At 53.0% G+C, this 16,511-nt stretch overlaps 3 protein-coding genes across 3 annotated transcripts; 2 read left to right on the top strand and 1 right to left on the bottom strand.

Annotated features, from left to right (window-relative positions):
* Nucleotides 1-999: 999 nt before the first annotated feature.
* On the top strand, nt 1,000-3,883 carry HRG_01632 (reverse transcriptase; the record flags this gene model as incomplete). The annotated part of the gene is made up of 9 exons (XM_044860103.1): nt 1,000-1,210; nt 1,454-1,677; nt 1,728-2,056; nt 2,567-2,692; nt 2,771-2,858; nt 2,907-2,978; nt 3,048-3,559; nt 3,608-3,654; nt 3,834-3,883. The coding sequence occupies 9 exons, from the start codon at nt 1,000-1,002 to the stop codon at nt 3,881-3,883; spliced, it is 1,659 nt and encodes a 552-aa protein (XP_044723736.1).
* An 871-nt stretch (nt 3,884-4,754) lies between these two features.
* HRG_01633 (uncharacterized protein) lies at nt 4,755-5,447 on the bottom strand (the record flags this gene model as incomplete). Its single annotated transcript, XM_044860104.1, has 1 exon — nt 4,755-5,447. One exon carries the CDS (start codon nt 5,445-5,447, stop codon nt 4,755-4,757), a length of 693 nt encoding a protein of 230 aa, XP_044723737.1.
* A 1,605-nt stretch (nt 5,448-7,052) lies between these two features.
* HRG_01634 (uncharacterized protein) lies at nt 7,053-7,529 on the top strand (the record flags this gene model as incomplete). The annotated part of the gene is made up of 1 exon (XM_044860105.1): nt 7,053-7,529. One exon carries the CDS (start codon nt 7,053-7,055, stop codon nt 7,527-7,529), a length of 477 nt encoding a protein of 158 aa, XP_044723738.1.
* Between the last annotated feature and the right edge of the window lie 8,982 nt (nt 7,530-16,511).

The raw sequence follows: 16,511 nt of genomic DNA on the forward strand, positions 1-16,511 counted from the left end.
ACAGCAATCTCGTCCCAAGAGCCGAGCAATAGTTCTTCATAATCGGTCGTGCTCATCCCCTTCTTTAGCGTGAGAACTTCTAAGTTAACTCCAAGATATGCTCTGTCTATTTACGAATGCCCGATCTTAATTAAGACTAGCTTCAAGATTTAATTAGTCATAATTTTTTTGACGTGCCCACGTTAAACGGAATATTTTGTAGCGACAGTCCGGTTGCCGTTTCAGAGCTCGGATAAACTCCGGCCCGGCCTCTAGCGAATCCTCAAATTGGTTCTAGCCCTCCTGCGCGCTTTCAAACGCCTCACCATTGTTTCGGCCCCCCGAATTCGCATTTGCAACTGCCTCCCCATAACATCTTTGCTCGCTTGTAGAGGGCAAGAATATTCGGTCGCAGATGATCAACGTTTCAATACGTGGCTGGAGGTCCCTCTGGATCGTCTCCAGATTATTCAACAGACGGCGGACATACTACACATGTTACACAACAGGATGCCCGGAGTCCCGGACAGTGTGGATGACTGAACAACGATCGGGCAGAAGATCCCCCGTAGATCGGGCAACGAAAGACTCTTTTTGTTTCTATCTAATGAAGGAAATCCATCTCTCTTATATACATGAATAGAGAGACTAAGGGCAGCTGCTGCCTGCAGGCAGCAGCTTGACCAGTCGCGACTGCCTATTAGGCAGTAGGTAGCACCGTGAATGAGCGTCTTAATCTTGACAACACACGACATCCTCACATCCTTACTGATTGATGACATAGGGGATAACACACTCCTGCGCCGATGCTCTGCGGTTGCGCACAGCATTTTCGGCGTAGCTAAGACCATCAACAGCGGACTATTTCTATTTTCGTGCCCTCAAGGAGCTCCAGAAGCTAAGCAGCTCGGAAGTTATGGGTATCTTTGTCGACGAGCTGCTACAACTGCACCGCGGCCAGGTATGGACCTATACTGGCGTGATTTACTTACCTGTCCGGCTGAGCATGAATACCTGGAGATGGTGGGCAACAAGACTGAGAGCAAGTTCTCTTTGCCTGTCATACACAGCATATACCATGATCCAACCAACCTGCAGCTGCTCCATATTCTCAAGCAAAAGACTACTGACCTTGACGTCAAGCGATATGCGGTCCAGTATATGGAGGAGACTAGCGGCTTCAAATACACCCGTATCGCGCGACAACCTGGGGCACAACCGCTCGTTGCTGGTTGTTTGGGTTGCAACCAGACAATACAGTCACAAGAACGGCTTAAGGTTACTTCGGAGAAAGCCAAATCACCTATGCGAAAGGTGAATACATCGATGCAAACAACGACAGAGCCTTTTTCATTTCGGCCTTTTTTTGCAAAGATCAGAGGCGACGGACCTCTTCCTGTGCCTACTTCGCTTCAATTGCCGTCTCAAGCCGGGGGTTCGCAGGGAGGCTACAGCTACTCGGCTTACCCTGCAGGGTCCTCTGGGGCTTATCATGTGGCGGGCCCAGGCGGGGCGGTCTACGAAACTCAGACGGAAAAGGCGGACGCACTTCGGGCCGAGATTCTGGAGAGGCGCGCGGCCGCAGACGACATCCCCTGGGCTCCGGAGGTGCGGGCCCCGCACAGAGCCGTCAACTGCAGCGTTACGCTAGCCGATGCGGCGCATGCCTGCACGTCCACCGGGAACACCTCAGCACGCGTTGGTGCCCCGGCCATACGGGGATCGCCGGCAACGAGCGGGCCGACCAGCTAGCAAAGGAGGGCTGCCGGGCCGAGGGTCCGGACAGATCGCCGACCTACGCGAACATCAAGAGACAGGCCAAGGCTGCGGCCAGGCGCGACTTCCAGGACTGGTGGGCCGCGGGGGCCCCGAGCAGCTACAAGAGCCTAGAGCTCAAGGCCTCGCTCGGGTGCCCCCCGGAGCTGCACACCAAACGAGAGCACCTCCATCACCTGCTCGCTGCGAGGAGCGGGCACGGGGACTTCGCCGACTACCACGAGAGGTTTAACCACGAAGAGGCCCGGATCGAATGCTCTTGCGGAGGAGAAAATCACCGACACACCCCTACTGCCGGAAGGTAGGTACTCGACACCGCCTAAGGCTAGCCCCACGGCGGGCAAGGCTATCAACCAGGCACTAGGAAGGGATTTGACCGGTTCCTCGGGCTAGTAACGGAGGCAGAATTCTTGATCGGATCTGCCACCGCCACTAGCTCGAGGCAACCCTCCAACCTAATATGTACAACTCTCTTTTCTATGTTTTCTGCCCGTAGGCTCCTGTGGGCCTACGGCCCAGCTGACTGCGTGGGCTTTCAGTCACCCGGCTCTGACCGAAGACTGACTAATATTACGGCTTCGCCGCCGTGCCCGGAACCCGCTGACGGGGGAAGGGACCTGAGAATCCGAGCGGCCACAGAGTCCAAGAATTGCTAGATAGGGGAGTAGAAGTAAGGAACGCGCGACGGGTCTCCGACGAGCATCCCCATCTTGTACTATACCTAGCCTAGCACGTCTTTTGCCCTTATAGGGATGTCCCAGACGGTAATCAATACTACTACTACCAGCCAAGCTGGTGCTGATAACAACAGTGGCTCCATCGCCTTCGTGGACGACTACTCTGCCTGGGTCACTGGACCAACAGCCGAGTCGAACAGAGATGGTATTCAGTCGATTATCGATGATGCGCTCGAGTGGGAGAAGCGCAGCGGCGCCACGTTTGAAGTTGACAAGACGTCCGTCATCCATTTCACACGCATCGCAGAACGAGACAGCGACTCGCCTTTCGCCATCAGAGGGAATGATGTCAAGCCGAAGGACAATGTGAAGCTGCTGGGAGTCATCATGGATCAAGCACTTCGCTTCAAGGAGCATATCGCCGGAGTAGCCGCCAAGGGGCTGACCGCTGCCATGTGCTTGAAACGACTGAAGATGGCCTCGCCACGAACGGCGAGGCAACTGTTCACTGCGACCGTTGCGCCGACCATGGATTATGCCTCCAACGTTTGGTCGCATGCATGCGGGGCGAAAGAAGCGTCATGGATCGATAGGGCCCAGCGAATTGGAGCCCAGGCAATCACAGGAGGATTCCGCACAGTGGCAACGGCAGTGGCTGAGGCCGAGGCTGGCGTGCAATCATTCCGAGAACGGCACGCTCAAGCGGCAGCGAAATTCTGGATAAGGATGCGGACGCTCCCGAAGACGCATCCTCTGACATCGTTGAGGCTCAAGCTGCACAGGAGGTATGCCTCGCCGATGCAGAAGCTCGCCTCGGCGATGTCAAGACTAGATACCAAACGCGTGGAAGTCATCCATGAGTTCGCACTCGCGCCGTGGGACGAACGTATGCAGGCAAAGTACGAGGCAGACCGAGTGGAGGTGATGAGGCCGGAGGTCCCGGAGGACATCACTATTGCGACGTCCAGTTCTCAAAGGAAAGGCAAGGTCGGTTTGGGAGGCGTCGTTCGGGATGCTTCCCGTGACAACGCAGACGAGGTGCTGGCAAGCTACTCCGTCACCCTTGGCTCCAGTGATGAGCAGAATGTCTACACAGCAGGACTCGAGGCAATCGCCATGGCCCTGAGGTGTGTGCCTCTAGGTATTCATGACCGAGAGCTCACAGTTGTGACAAGCAACCGCGCTGTCCTGCAAGTCATCGGGCGACCGCGGCAGCAGTCTGGTCAGTGCACGATACGGGCGATATACGGATCTGTTGAGTATCTTGCGAAAAGAGGCTGCAGAGTCAGACTTCGTTGGGTGCCTGCAAAGAATGAGGAGTTCACCCTTGGGCCACTGGCCAAAATGCAAGCGAAAAGAGCAACGCGAGATGAATGCATCGCTGAACCAGCAACGTTTCAGGCAAGAGCAACGACGTTACGACTGCTGCTCAACGAACACACTCGCGTTAGTCAGATCCCAGAAGGGTTGGGAAGCACTCAAAGCGCATCGATAAGGCACTGCTGGGAAGCACACCCGCAAGTTGTACGACGAGCTAACGAGAAGGGAATCCGAAGTGTTGGTACAGTTTCGAACTGGCAAATCACGGCTGAATAGCTACCTTTGCAAAATCGGGGCAGTGGAATCGGATGAGTGCACTTGTGGGCAGTCTGCAGAAACGGTGGAGCATTTCCTCTTTCGATGCAGAAGATGGACGGTACAACGAGAGATTATGCTGCGATATGCTCGCGGAAAGGTGGGAGACCTGTCTTTCTTCCTAGGAGGCAGGTCAGAGTCAGACGACGACAAGTGGCAGCCTGATATTGGGGCGGTGCGTGCGACGATACAGTTCGCATTGGCGACAAAACGCTTCAGTATGGACCGTTAATGGGCCATGTACTAATCAAGAGAAAATCATACTAACACAACAGCCTTCAACTTGGCAGACCGCGCTTCAGTCGCTGAAGGTAGGACGCTGAACACTTGGAGAAACTGACCTTCAAGCAGGCCTGTCATGTCACAGCGAACGAGGCTGGAAACAGATGAAAAGAAGCGTGGGGCTTCGGGTGAGATGGAACAATGTACAGTAGGTCCGTAGCTTAGCGTAGTGGCCCTATGGGGGAACCCTCCGGGCGTAATACAACCAAAAAAAAAAAAAGCTGGTGCTGACGGGCCACTTAGCCTGACTGGCCACCTAGCCACTTTTTCACACCTTCTACCTTCCAGCCAGAACACCACCACCAAAATGCGTCGCGAAGAGGCCAGACTTCTGGAGGCTCGCGTGAAAAAGGCCAAGAATTATCTCGATCAAAATCCCACGGCAAAAATGACTACGGTTGCTCGTCAATTCGAGGTGCCGCGTGGTAGACTCAGAAGCCGTCTTGAGGGTCGAACCAGTTTGACCGAACGCCAACCAACAAATACGAATGCGGTAACCGGATGTTGCCGCAGTGCTCTTAGAGGGATGTTGCGACGCCAGGACGTCACGATATCACCGAGCTGTTCTGCCAGAGCCGTGATTGTCGCCTTATCCAAGTCAGCACATGCCATGGGATCACCCGCGACCTTAGTCATCAAGATCCATCCGCCGTGGCCAAGTGGCTGATTGTTAGATTCGTTCAGCGAACAAGGTCCGGCCTTGTATGGGGTCGCAGATATGGCGACACGGCCGTCCTCGGACCACGCAAGAGCTCGGGGTGCCGGAACATCTGCGCGGTGTTGCTGGAGCAGCTGCAGGCATGCCACCTCGTTCTGGACCTTGTACGCTTCAAAGAAGCGGCCGCTGACCTTTAACACGACTTCTTGTTCTGGCGGCGCCGCTGAGCTCGGTGACGTCTCATGGGCAGGGTGTCGAAGTGTTAGGAAGTATAGGCGATTGTTGTACGATCGGCCAGAAGGAAGCTGTGTCACAGAGACCAGCTCGGAGTGGGGGAACCCGCAGCTCGCGATGTTCTCAATCTCTTCACGCAGCACACGCACACCGGCGGTAGGATGGTGAGGCGGTGTCGGCGGCCGGACGCAGTCAAGGCTCTCCATCTGGCAACGTAGAACGAAATTACAGTAATATTGTTATTGGACCCTGCTCTCTGAAGGACATGGAAAACGCATCCTGACATCCAAAATGTCGGCTCATTTTATGGTCAATAGACTCGGCGTGTGAGCTGCATGGTGCTGGACAGGTGCGAGCGGTGGTGACTCACACGGCCTGTCGTGGCCACTACATGATATGAGGATTGCTATTGGCAGACATAACAATTACGAATCAAGGTGGTCCGAGCCGGAATGTCGTGGATCAGATAATCACTGATCAAACGCTAGTAAATATGCTCTAGCTTCCATTTTGTTGCAGAATGGCATGAGCAGTATTTTGTGACCTCTCTGACTTTTGAGACATCCTTAGAGTCTCCTTCGAGGCCATTACTCAAAGCACTGAGGGTCCTCACATATTAATAGACGGCCGTTGGTGTAGCGGCTGGCACACCCTGGGAGCTGCATAGGGGGTGCACTCCACCCACTCCTGTTTGCTTCCCAACCTAGGGATAGGTATACTCGGCGGTCTTGCGATAAGTTCTGTTGGTTTGCTGTCTCGGCCATAATCCGCCGACGTGGCTTCTGTGCGGAAGGGTAGAGTAGCGACCCCCGCCGCTGGTCGCGGGGAATTTCCCCCCACTTCTTCCACTTTCACCGACACACTTCGAATCGTCCGGTAAAGCCAAGAACGAAATGCCTCCAGATTGTATGACCCAACACAAGCATATTACGACTCTCGTTCTTGACGTCCGCTCACATATTGACATCGCGAAAATAGCTTCCTGCAGCGAGCAAACTATTCCCAGAATTCGACTGAAATTGAGACGATTTGAACTCCGAAGTACCGTTCGGGCCGTCCTCAGATGGTAGCTCTTTCGATGTCACGAGCCCTACAGAAGCAACTATCCAAACACCTGTTCCGTGACGAGATGATCCCAAAATTTGTTTCAAGAGCCAGGCATCCCTTCCCTGAGTATAGCACCAGCCAGTGCTTTGAGGCTGGGTAACACATTGAGAACTTGACATGTGTGTGTGTGTGTGTGTGTGTATTAATTACGCCTGATGGCCGTAGGCCAATAAGGCTACTATCTGATTACGGACATGTTCATTTCTCAATCTTTGACATGGTATCCTGAAGCCCATATTGTGTTCGATCTCGGCAATTTGGTCTCAACAGAATTTGCATCGCACTCGGAGGGTCCGGGCGCTTGAAATTGTTCCAGGCAGGCGAGCTTGAAGGTTGTTCTTCAAGTGTTCAGGGTCCTATCTGCGGCGGCTGAAGCGGTGCCTGCGACCTGAGGCCCGAGCCCAGAGCGGGCGTGTTAGTAGGAAAAGAGTAATAAGGGAAGGTGTGGGTTCGCAGTCTGTTCTCAATGTCGTGTACTCGCGAGTCGTGCCGTCGCTATCGCAAATCGTATTGTCGCACGAACTGCCTCTATGTTGGGCGTCCATTTCGTGTCATCTGAAGGCGACTTTCCGGTGTGTGTGTGTGTGTATTTTTTGTCCAGCGGCCAAGAGGTTATCAGAGAGCATGACCAGCCACCAAAGCGATACGGCCGACCGAATGCTCTTGATCACGATTATGACAAAGCACATCTCTTTCTTCCTCAGATGCAGAATGAGGTCGACGTCGAGAGAACAGAAATAACATCGACATTCATACGGTGGTTCGTCTACTGCGCTTATTTCGGACTACCACCGTCAATCGGAAGTATTGCTACAACAGAGATCGCTACGGGCGATGATGTAGCGATGACAACTGCCGAAGGTGGCCAGGCAGAGAGGGCGGCGTTCAGCGGCAAGCCCACGACGACGGATGAAGAGGACGTGAGCTTGGCTATCATGAGGCATGAGCTTGAGCTGGAGCGAGTGAGGCTCCACGACACGCATCAGCGAGTAGGAAACCAAAGTTTGAGGTTTGAAAAGTTGGCGCGAGAGGAGGTTTTGCAAAAGGGAAGGCTTAACAGGATAAGCCGTCAAGTACGAGACCAGAATGCAAGACTCAAAGAACTGAGGCGAGACTCGCTTCTGGAGCAGGAGAGACTGGATAGGTTGAAGAAGTTGGTGGAGCAAGAGCAGGGACCGTAAGGACTAGGACATAATTGTCGAGAAGAAGGGTCTAAGACTTGGTCCTGAAGCCTGATAGCTAGCTGAAGGTGTAGGGACGAGACAGGATGAAACCGGGAGGATGTAGCACGCTGACGCGGAGAGATGGGTGCCTATGGATTAGTAAGTCCGCAAGGAAGAAGATGGAAGACGGAGGAAGAAGCAGGGCAAGGGGATAAATAAAGGGCCTATGACAGAAAGGAAGAATCAACACACAGACACCCCAAAAATCATGCCCTTTGCCCTGCTTTCTTCGTGAGAATAATAGGTCTGAAGCATACTGTAGTGGGACATCTATCGGAGGGGATCGAAGCGCCTCGCGCTCAATGATGCTCCTCTGTCCCCAGATGACGCCGGCCTACGCCGGCCCCTAGCAGACGGCACCGCCTCCCAAGGTTCTGCCGACCGCTGGGGATGACACGACACGCCAGCTTGAATCCGAGCTGCGACGATTACGTATCTCCCACGTGATATCGACGAACTGAAGATGATGCCCAATGGGTATCTATTCAGCGACCGTCAGTATTACCATCGTTGGTTCGTGTCTAGCCTCCCGGTTGCCATCGCGAAATTGATCGTAGGGCGTACCAGGTATTGTACCGAAACATTTACAAAATATAATGCACATTGAGCCACCGGGCCCTAGGAAATCTGTAGAAACCCGTGAATCTTCTCTACAGCCTGATAATCACCGGCGAACGTCCCGCTAAGTTTTCATCAACCAACCCTCCGTGTTCCACCCGCCAAAGTCAATCAGCCAAGCCTCGTCAGTATGAGGGTGAACAAGAACATTATCCGCCTTACCATCCCCCCCCAGATGATGCCATGATGATGCAACCAATCAACTGTCTGTCGAACCTTTGAAACCCAGGCTTCCCTTCGCTCCTTTGAAATCGCAGTGATATCGTCCATCGTTGCCAACGTTGATAACTGTTGATTCTCAGAATGCGGGATGAATTCCTCCAATATTCCGATGACATGCCCGTCGTTAGGCGTTTCAATTAGCCCAAGTAGTTTTGGCACATTGACTGGCGAGGGGTACTGAGCGGCGTAGGCGGTAATTTTGGCGAGGCAATCCAACTCTCTTTGCATCGCTCCGCCATCAAATTCGCACCCTACTTTGGCACACATATGACACCCATTGACTGAGACATGCGTAATATAATCATCTCCAAGTAAATTCTCAACCACCTGAATATCTGTCATCAGATATCTCGGCACTTTCAAGTCTTCTTTGACGTCAAGGTGGAAGGAAAATGTTGGAAACTCTGGTTTTGGTGACTGTAAGTGGGGAATTGGAACTACCCCTGCGTAGCCTTTCCCAGGGACTCCAGACATCTCGAGGTGATAGGATCCTTCGGAAAGCAGTTTCATCGTGCCACCAACCGTGATAAGGTTGAAAAAGTATTGTGGCGGAAAAATGTTTGAATGCAGGCTGGACTGTGGCTCTGCCAGGGGAGGGGCGATCTGATCAAATGTAGCAACTCCAACTCCAACGATAACACCAATAATCTCATCTTGAACCTCATCCACTTTGTCCTCATCACCACCGAGGCATGCAGACATGTATTTCTGGATGAGAAATTTTTCCGTCGCGTTAGGAGAGGGGCTTGGATCGAAATTCACGATCATTCTCGCGCCATTCCAACGGATGTGAAAGGTGATTCCATCACCGCAACCGTACGATACTTGTTCAATATAGTAAAGCGCAAACATGATTCGAGTATCGATGGATGTGGGAGAGAAAAGTAATGAGGCTTAAAGAGTTGAAGCAAGACTAACGATACGCGATGGAAGTCGCGGGGTTAATATACCCGAGCTAGAAGACAAGAGTTTAGTTAATCCCCTTGCCTAACAGTTGATGCCAAGTAAGAACACAGGGGAGTGTACCTGGCTCGCGATGATCCTGTACAGAGACCTATTTTTGTGGACGCCAGATGTGGCCTTATAGCCCAACACCCTGACGCAGACGGTCGCAAGCTTGAAGAGCTTGTCGCCGCGGTTCGAGACCACATAGGTGTTGGGATTGGTACTGACGGTCGTTGAACGGATGCCCGTTGGGCATCATCCCCAATTCGTCGATCTCAAGTAGGAGATAAGCAATCTTTGCAGCTCGTGTTCAAGCTGGTCCCCAGCGGTCGGCAGAACCTAGGAGGCGGTGCCGTCTGCTAGGGCCGGCGTGGGCCGACGTAGGCCGGCGTCATCCAGCGGCAATGGGAGCATCACTGGGCGCGAGGCGCTGAACCCCAGGCTCCGATAGAGGTCCCACTGAAGTATGCTTCAGGCCAATCATGTCCTAGTCTTTATCTGGTGCGGCAGCCATCTCATCGAGGCAGCCATCTCATCGAGGCAGCCCATCTCATCGAGGCAGCCATCTCATCGAGGCATCCATCCCATGAAGTAGGAGTGCTTTCTGGCTGCAGGGCAGCCAACAGAAGCACATTTTGACTCTAGCGCGGCAACTTACAGAGCGCTGACATTCGACCGTTGCTGAGTGTGGCAACCATCTTAAGAAGGTGGTGTGAAGAGGTAGATAGCTCCGGTTACCGGTGCAGTTCCTTGAAGAACAACAACGTCCAAGTCCTTACATGAGGCAACCATTTCAAGAAGAGGAATGGCACCACAGGAAAAATTTCGACAAGTACTCCCTTGCATCCTGGCTATGACTTGAAAGCCGGTATCAGCAAACCAACAGACTCCATGCATAGGCGCAAAATGTGGCTGAGCCACGATCCGCATTTGCAAGGATGCTCCCGCGGACACCACCACGGCACGCGCTAATGTATGTGAACCTGCCGTGCATAAATCCTGAACCAACAGCAGAATTTGGAGCAACTTGAGACCTCTACATGGCATCGAAGCTGGATCATCCGCTGACTTTACCACATTAACGTCCGTGTTTGAGCACATGTACCTGGAAGTAGCGCTTCAGGAGTGAGCTTTCAAAAAGTTGTTATCTGGCGATGCAAGTTTTGGCTCCTGGTCATTTTCTCAGCAACGGCTCCGAGACCCCTCGTCTCCCACCTTCCTTTCCCCATGCTCTTCTATCCGGCTATACCTATGTATACTTTGACACTATCCTGGCCATAATACGTCAATTCATTTTTACCTAAACTAGGAAAGGCAGTTTGTTCGTAGGTTTCACGAGTGTTATGTTCCTGGCTGCCCACCCTTGTTCCATGGAAGAAATGCGCATCGCAACTGTAGACATCGGACCGGGCACTACGAGAAGGGCTATTGCTTGTCCTACTGCTTTTTCGAGAAACATTTGAAGCGCCCTACAACAAAGGCTTGAAGAGGCGCTACCTAAGTAAATGGCGTATTGCTCGTCCTGGCGGCATTTCGTGTGACCGTTGTTTTGTCTGCTACGAACTGAGCTCCACTCCGCCTCTGCCCCTCGACCGTGTCGCCGGTGATTGCTCGTGGTCCTCGTGGAAGGACGTGCGAAGAATGTTGAACACTCGGATGACAGGGGTGCCGACGCTGACATAGTCGTCTGCGATGACCCCCTCAATGGCGTCGTGCCCGGCGGCTCCATCGATGAAGTCGCCAGGAAGTACAAGAAAACCTATGCTAACCTCATCGGCGGGATGGCGTCCCACTACTCGGTCGAGGCCCCCCAGCGCGACAAGGAGAGAAAGAAGGGACGAGATGGGCTACATGACTCTCCAACGCCTCCACAGGGCCGACAAGCGAACATAGGTTATGACGCGCAAGGAATACGTCACCTAGTCCAAGTACCGCTAGGCCTCCTTCACCTGGTGCAAAGACAAGTGCTTCAGTGAGTGGGCCGGGTTCAGCATTATCATCGGCAGCAAGCCCTCGGACGACATTTCCGACATCCTCATATTCCTCACCTTCGAGATGCCCGCAACTTTGACCTAGTAGGACATGGACCAGCCGCGCTAAAAGCGGCGGCGACAACGTCGGCACCGAGTGATACTAGGAAAGTCCAGCAGGACCTCTTCGATCCCCTTCAGTGAGGCAAGACCCCGATGGAGCCCCCTCATCCAGGAGGTCTTTCGTAGGTTCCAACACCAACCCAAGAAGAAGCAGCACACCCTCTCACATCTTCTGAGTCGCTCTCCGGCTGGTTCCACATGATGCCCTCTCGCTGGGCGATGTGGGATTTCCTTATATTTCATTGTACCTGCGCTATAATTCTTCTACGTAGATAGGGTTGCAAGCGCAAATAGTAGGAGAATGGGGTGAGAATATTGGCAGGTTGAGGCTTTCCTAGGAGAGCAATGCTGGATAACACTCCCAGCCTGCCAAGAGCAATACCACTCAAGAGCCCTAGAACCCAATGTCTGATAGAAGAGCTGTCTGCTGTCGGGAAGGCGGCAGTCATCATATTTCGCCGGGTTACAAATGGAACAATGTGTTCTGACCACTGAGGGCTCAAGCCCTGTCTGGCAAACGATCTCTTCACGAACCGCCACGTCGTAGTTTATTTCGATACCGCGTAGGTCCGTGAGCCTACGAGGACAACCGGCTACGGCATACGAATGCCACTTTTGACTTATTTCTACAACCCGGGAACCTAACTCTAAGGCCCAGTCTGACTGTCGCTGCACGAGCATGTCGCGCGTGACCTTGTCCGATGCCTGGATGGCCCAACCCGTGTTTACCGGGAAGGCCGCCGGGACGCGGCGCAGGTCGATACCGACTCTAGCGGCGACGTGGGTCCGGATTGCGTATCTTTCATGTTTTCGGGCCGGAGCATCAGCGTCAAGTCGGACAAAGACACGGAGGTCCTCTTTGGGTGGGGTCACGGGTGGTCGCCCTGGAGGCGAGTGGCGGTTTGTTGTTTTCGCTGTAGTGGGGCGGGGCCGTAACGGCCAGCTGTCCTTGGGGCTTTCTGCCGGAGGCGAGGACGCTGCTGTACGTGGGTTTCGGTGGTTCATCAAACTCGGCGAGCGATTGGTTCCAGAAGTTCAAAACTTGGTGGCAATTTGCTTGGCGATGCTGTTTTGGCGTCGGACGTGAACTGCTTGGCTGCCTGTTCGAATGCTTCGCTTAAGACCCGAAGGACTGCCAGTTTGGCGTCATGGGTTGCTGTTTGGTCGCGAGCAATCTTTTCAGCCGCTTCAATGATGGATACTGGTGCATTTTTCGAGGAACCGGTCGAGACCGGGCCATTCGATACCACTTCCGGCTGTGTTCCTCCGTGACGGCAGCGTTGATTGTTTCGCTATGAGGCGTTGACTGGGCTAGCTGCTGAACCGCAGGGAACGAGCCATTGGGGCAAGCCTCCGCCTGAGAGCCGTATCGAGGCTGCGATGCATGAGTTGCTAGGTTGGTTGGCGATTGTATGCCTTTCATGAAGGCATTGGAGTCGGCATGCGAACCTGAGGCTGGTGCCATGGCCGCTGCCGGCGCTTGCGCGCGGCGCAGTTTCGGATGGTTCGAGAGCACTTGTTAAGTGAAAAGGTGTGTGAGTGGGCTACTTCCTTAACACTTGCGTGCCAAGAAAGTAAAAATACAAGGATGAGATGGAGGATCTGTAATAGCTTAGTATCGTGGCCCTCTAGGGTTATTCCCTCCGGGCGGAATAAACTGTGCATTGGCTCCCACTGTGGGCCCAGTTAAAGGTGGCTTACGCAACATTCAAAAGGGTGGGGAGACACGAATTGTGACGGACGAATCGAGAATGGGGACTGAGGGGAGGAGGTGAAGGGGTCCGACGGCCCTTCCGTCCCTTCGTTCCCAAAACACTCGTTGTTCTTCAAAGGCAGAGAGCCTCAAGAGGCGGTGCCGTCTCCTGCGGCGAGCGTAAGTGAGCGTCATCTAACGCTCATGGAGCATGATCACGCGAGCGGCTCTAGCTCTCATCCAATGACTGCCGCACCATCCTGTCGACCTGTCATGTCCCCATCCTTAGCAAATGTGACGGCCATCTTGAGAAGCGGGGGTGCGCTCTAGCTGCATCGCAGGCTGCGTAGTAGAAGCGCATATTGAACCGCAGTAAGGTGACTTTCAACGCCTGAACATTTTGATCTGTTGTCCAGTATGGCAACCATCTCGAAAGCTGGTGTGAAGTGGAGGTAGGCTTCGGATCCCGGTGTATTCCTTAGAGAACAAGGGGTGCTTGAGTTCTTACTAGCTGTGGCAACCATTTCAAGAAACATGGGAATACGATCTGCATCCATAGGGATATCTTTGACGCTATTGTCTGGGCTAATGCATGCGGGCCAGCCACGCATGCCCAATGCCAACAGCAGAATTCGGAGCAAGTTGAATGGCGTCTATGAGACCTCGAAGCTGGGCATTCCACGGACAGGACCATACTGCTGTCCGTGCTAAGACGCATGTACCTGGAAATAGCCCTTCTGTCACCCAGAAGATTTCAGCGCTGCAGGGTCGACGCTCCCTGCTTGCTGCCTGGCAGGCAGTAGACACTAGGCGAGCTGCTGCCTGCAGGCAGCAGCTCCACTCACTCTTACAACTGATGTATTTAAGGATTGATTATTCCCACTCATTAGATAGGAACAAGAGTCTTCCAGTCCCTGATCTTTATGCTCACTTGCTCATCCTCCGTGCGATAGCTTCAGTGTGAGTCTCATGAGAAGACGTTACCTAGTAAAGTAAAGCAGGTTTTGGCTCGGGTCATTTTCTCACCAACGGCTCAGAGACTCCTCGTCTCCCACTTTCCTTTTCCATCCTCTTCCCTCAACATACCTAAGAACACTTCGACACTATCTTGACCTTAGTGCGTCGTTCGGCCTCTGCATAGAGACTGGAGCAGGCACCTGCGGTCGTTTCAGGAGCAAGTACCAAACTCTATGGCATCCTCGTCATGAGTGGAGGTCGAGATCACCAGAACCAACAGAGCATAAGCGCAAACCGCGACTTATGCCTCACTGACGAGAGACCTGGTAATTCACTTGGTGTCGGCTTATCCGTGCCCTGCCGCGAGACGTGGATCTTGTTCTTGGTTTGAAAGAGCGGATTCGGGAGTCCCTTTCTCGCCGGCTCGACCGTGTCGTTCTTGAAACAACTTAATTCTGGCCCTGTCAGACCACTTCTCACGCCATACGGGTGCATCCAAAATTTTAGAGGCATAATCCATGGCGGGCGCTACCGTTGCGACTAACAATTGTCCCGCCACCTGTGGAGGAACCATATCCAGTCTACGCATACCCATGGTGGCCGTGAGCCCTCTGGCGGCCGCTCTAGCCACGTGCGCCCTTGTAAGGCACACACACAACGAAACAGAGAGTGAAGAACTGGGCCAATAATTCAATTCGTTGATCTCTGACGAGCTCCTCCAAGGGTTATGCTACCCTACTTTATAACCACGAGATGCCTCCCAGCCCCGTGCTTTCTCTGGAATAGTCACTCCAGCCAGTAGTTGGAATCAACCAGCCATCTACCGAGTCAAGCACTTTAGGCGCGTGACAGCCCTGTACTGAAGAATTGCGTTCATAGCCACCCTAGGAGTTTCGTCTGCTTTTCGTTTTGACATCCTGCTGTTCTTGTATCATAAACGGTGTGTCACTGGTTCGTTCCAATTCTCTTGTGAAGTAAATGACGGTGGCTTGTATGCTTCCAGTGTCGCGCCGCTACGTCTTTCCTACTGGAGGGCTTCGGCAATAGTCGATTGGATACTCTCTCGATCTCATGGAGAAATGCAAAGGTGGAAGCGAAGCAGTTGTCTACAAATGCGATCGAAACATCTTTTGCATTGATCCGTCTTTGCACCAAGTCTGAATTGAAGAATAGGAATGCGATTGGTGACAATGATGACCCATTGGACACACCTGCCTGGGGCAAGACTCGTTCCTCGGATGGGTGCCCATTCAAACCCACTGAGGCCGTAAACCACTAGTAGAGCGCATCCATACAGTTTGCCAATCTTTCTAGAATTCCCCTGGCTTTTATCCTCTCCAGTAGTCACTCTGTGCATACGCCATTGTACGCACTCCTCACGTCAAAGCTGACCAAGCTGCCTGCTAGTTTGCCATGCTTCACAAGTCTGTTCCTGCAGGAGTATGAGTGCCTGCTCCGCCGGCCTACGTTTTCTCGCCGCGAAGTGATTTTCGTGCAGGAGTCTATGGGTCTTCGCTGCACAGGAGTTGTCTTCCGCGACAACCGCCCTCAGGATTTTGCCAAGAGTCGGCCGGGGGAAATTGGCCGCCAGGCCTTGGCCAGCGTGTTCGCCTTTCCTCGGTTTCTTTAGGACGATGATCTTCGCTGTCCGCCGTTGGTGTCTTGGAGCGACGCATCAAAGAGATTCCACATCCTGTATTTCCCTACGTGCGAGCCGCTTCCCACCATCGCCGGGAGGCCACCCTCTCCAGGTGCTTTCCAAGCTCCCGCTGCCATCACTTTGTCTTTAATCTCTTCTAGGGTCAGCTTGCTCATCCTCCGTGAGATGTGGGCCATGACATTGTATAACAGCTTGTTCTACTTCAAGAGTATAAAGACGATGGAAACATAACCCTAAAGGAGCTTTACAGAGATCAACAATAGAATCAATGACTCTCCGGTTCTTTACTTTCTCTTAGTCGTGCTTCCGATCCTTACACTATCTGCCCGGGGAAGTGGCACCAGGAGAACTAGTGACGATGCCCTTTCAAGAATGTCGTAAGACGCCGAGTTCAAGCTATCGCGAACGCCCCTTTCCAGCCAGTTGATGAAGATAATTCTTCTTGAGAGTGGCTGCTCTTTAGTAGGGGCCGAAAATGAAAAGTGAGCCCACATGTGAATTGCCGTCTATCCTCAATGACAGACAGAGGGTTTTCCATATATCGATGTTTGGATGCCTTGAGATTTGCCCATGTCGCCACCTAGGCTGCTTTGGCGTCAGGGTGACGTTATGCAGAAGGGTTTATAGCATCGCTTAACAGCAACATGTCAGACAGTTACGGCCCACACCTGGCACGACAGCGGCTGTGCAAAGCGACCTGAATGGCATCAGTCAATTGATGAGAATTATCTAAAGAACAAGAGGTGAGTGAA

Source organism: Hirsutella rhossiliensis (genome assembly GCF_020360975.1).
Source record: "Hirsutella rhossiliensis strain HR02 chromosome Unknown scaffold00002, whole genome shotgun sequence".
NCBI classification, from domain to species: domain Eukaryota; kingdom Fungi; phylum Ascomycota; class Sordariomycetes; order Hypocreales; family Ophiocordycipitaceae; genus Hirsutella; species Hirsutella rhossiliensis.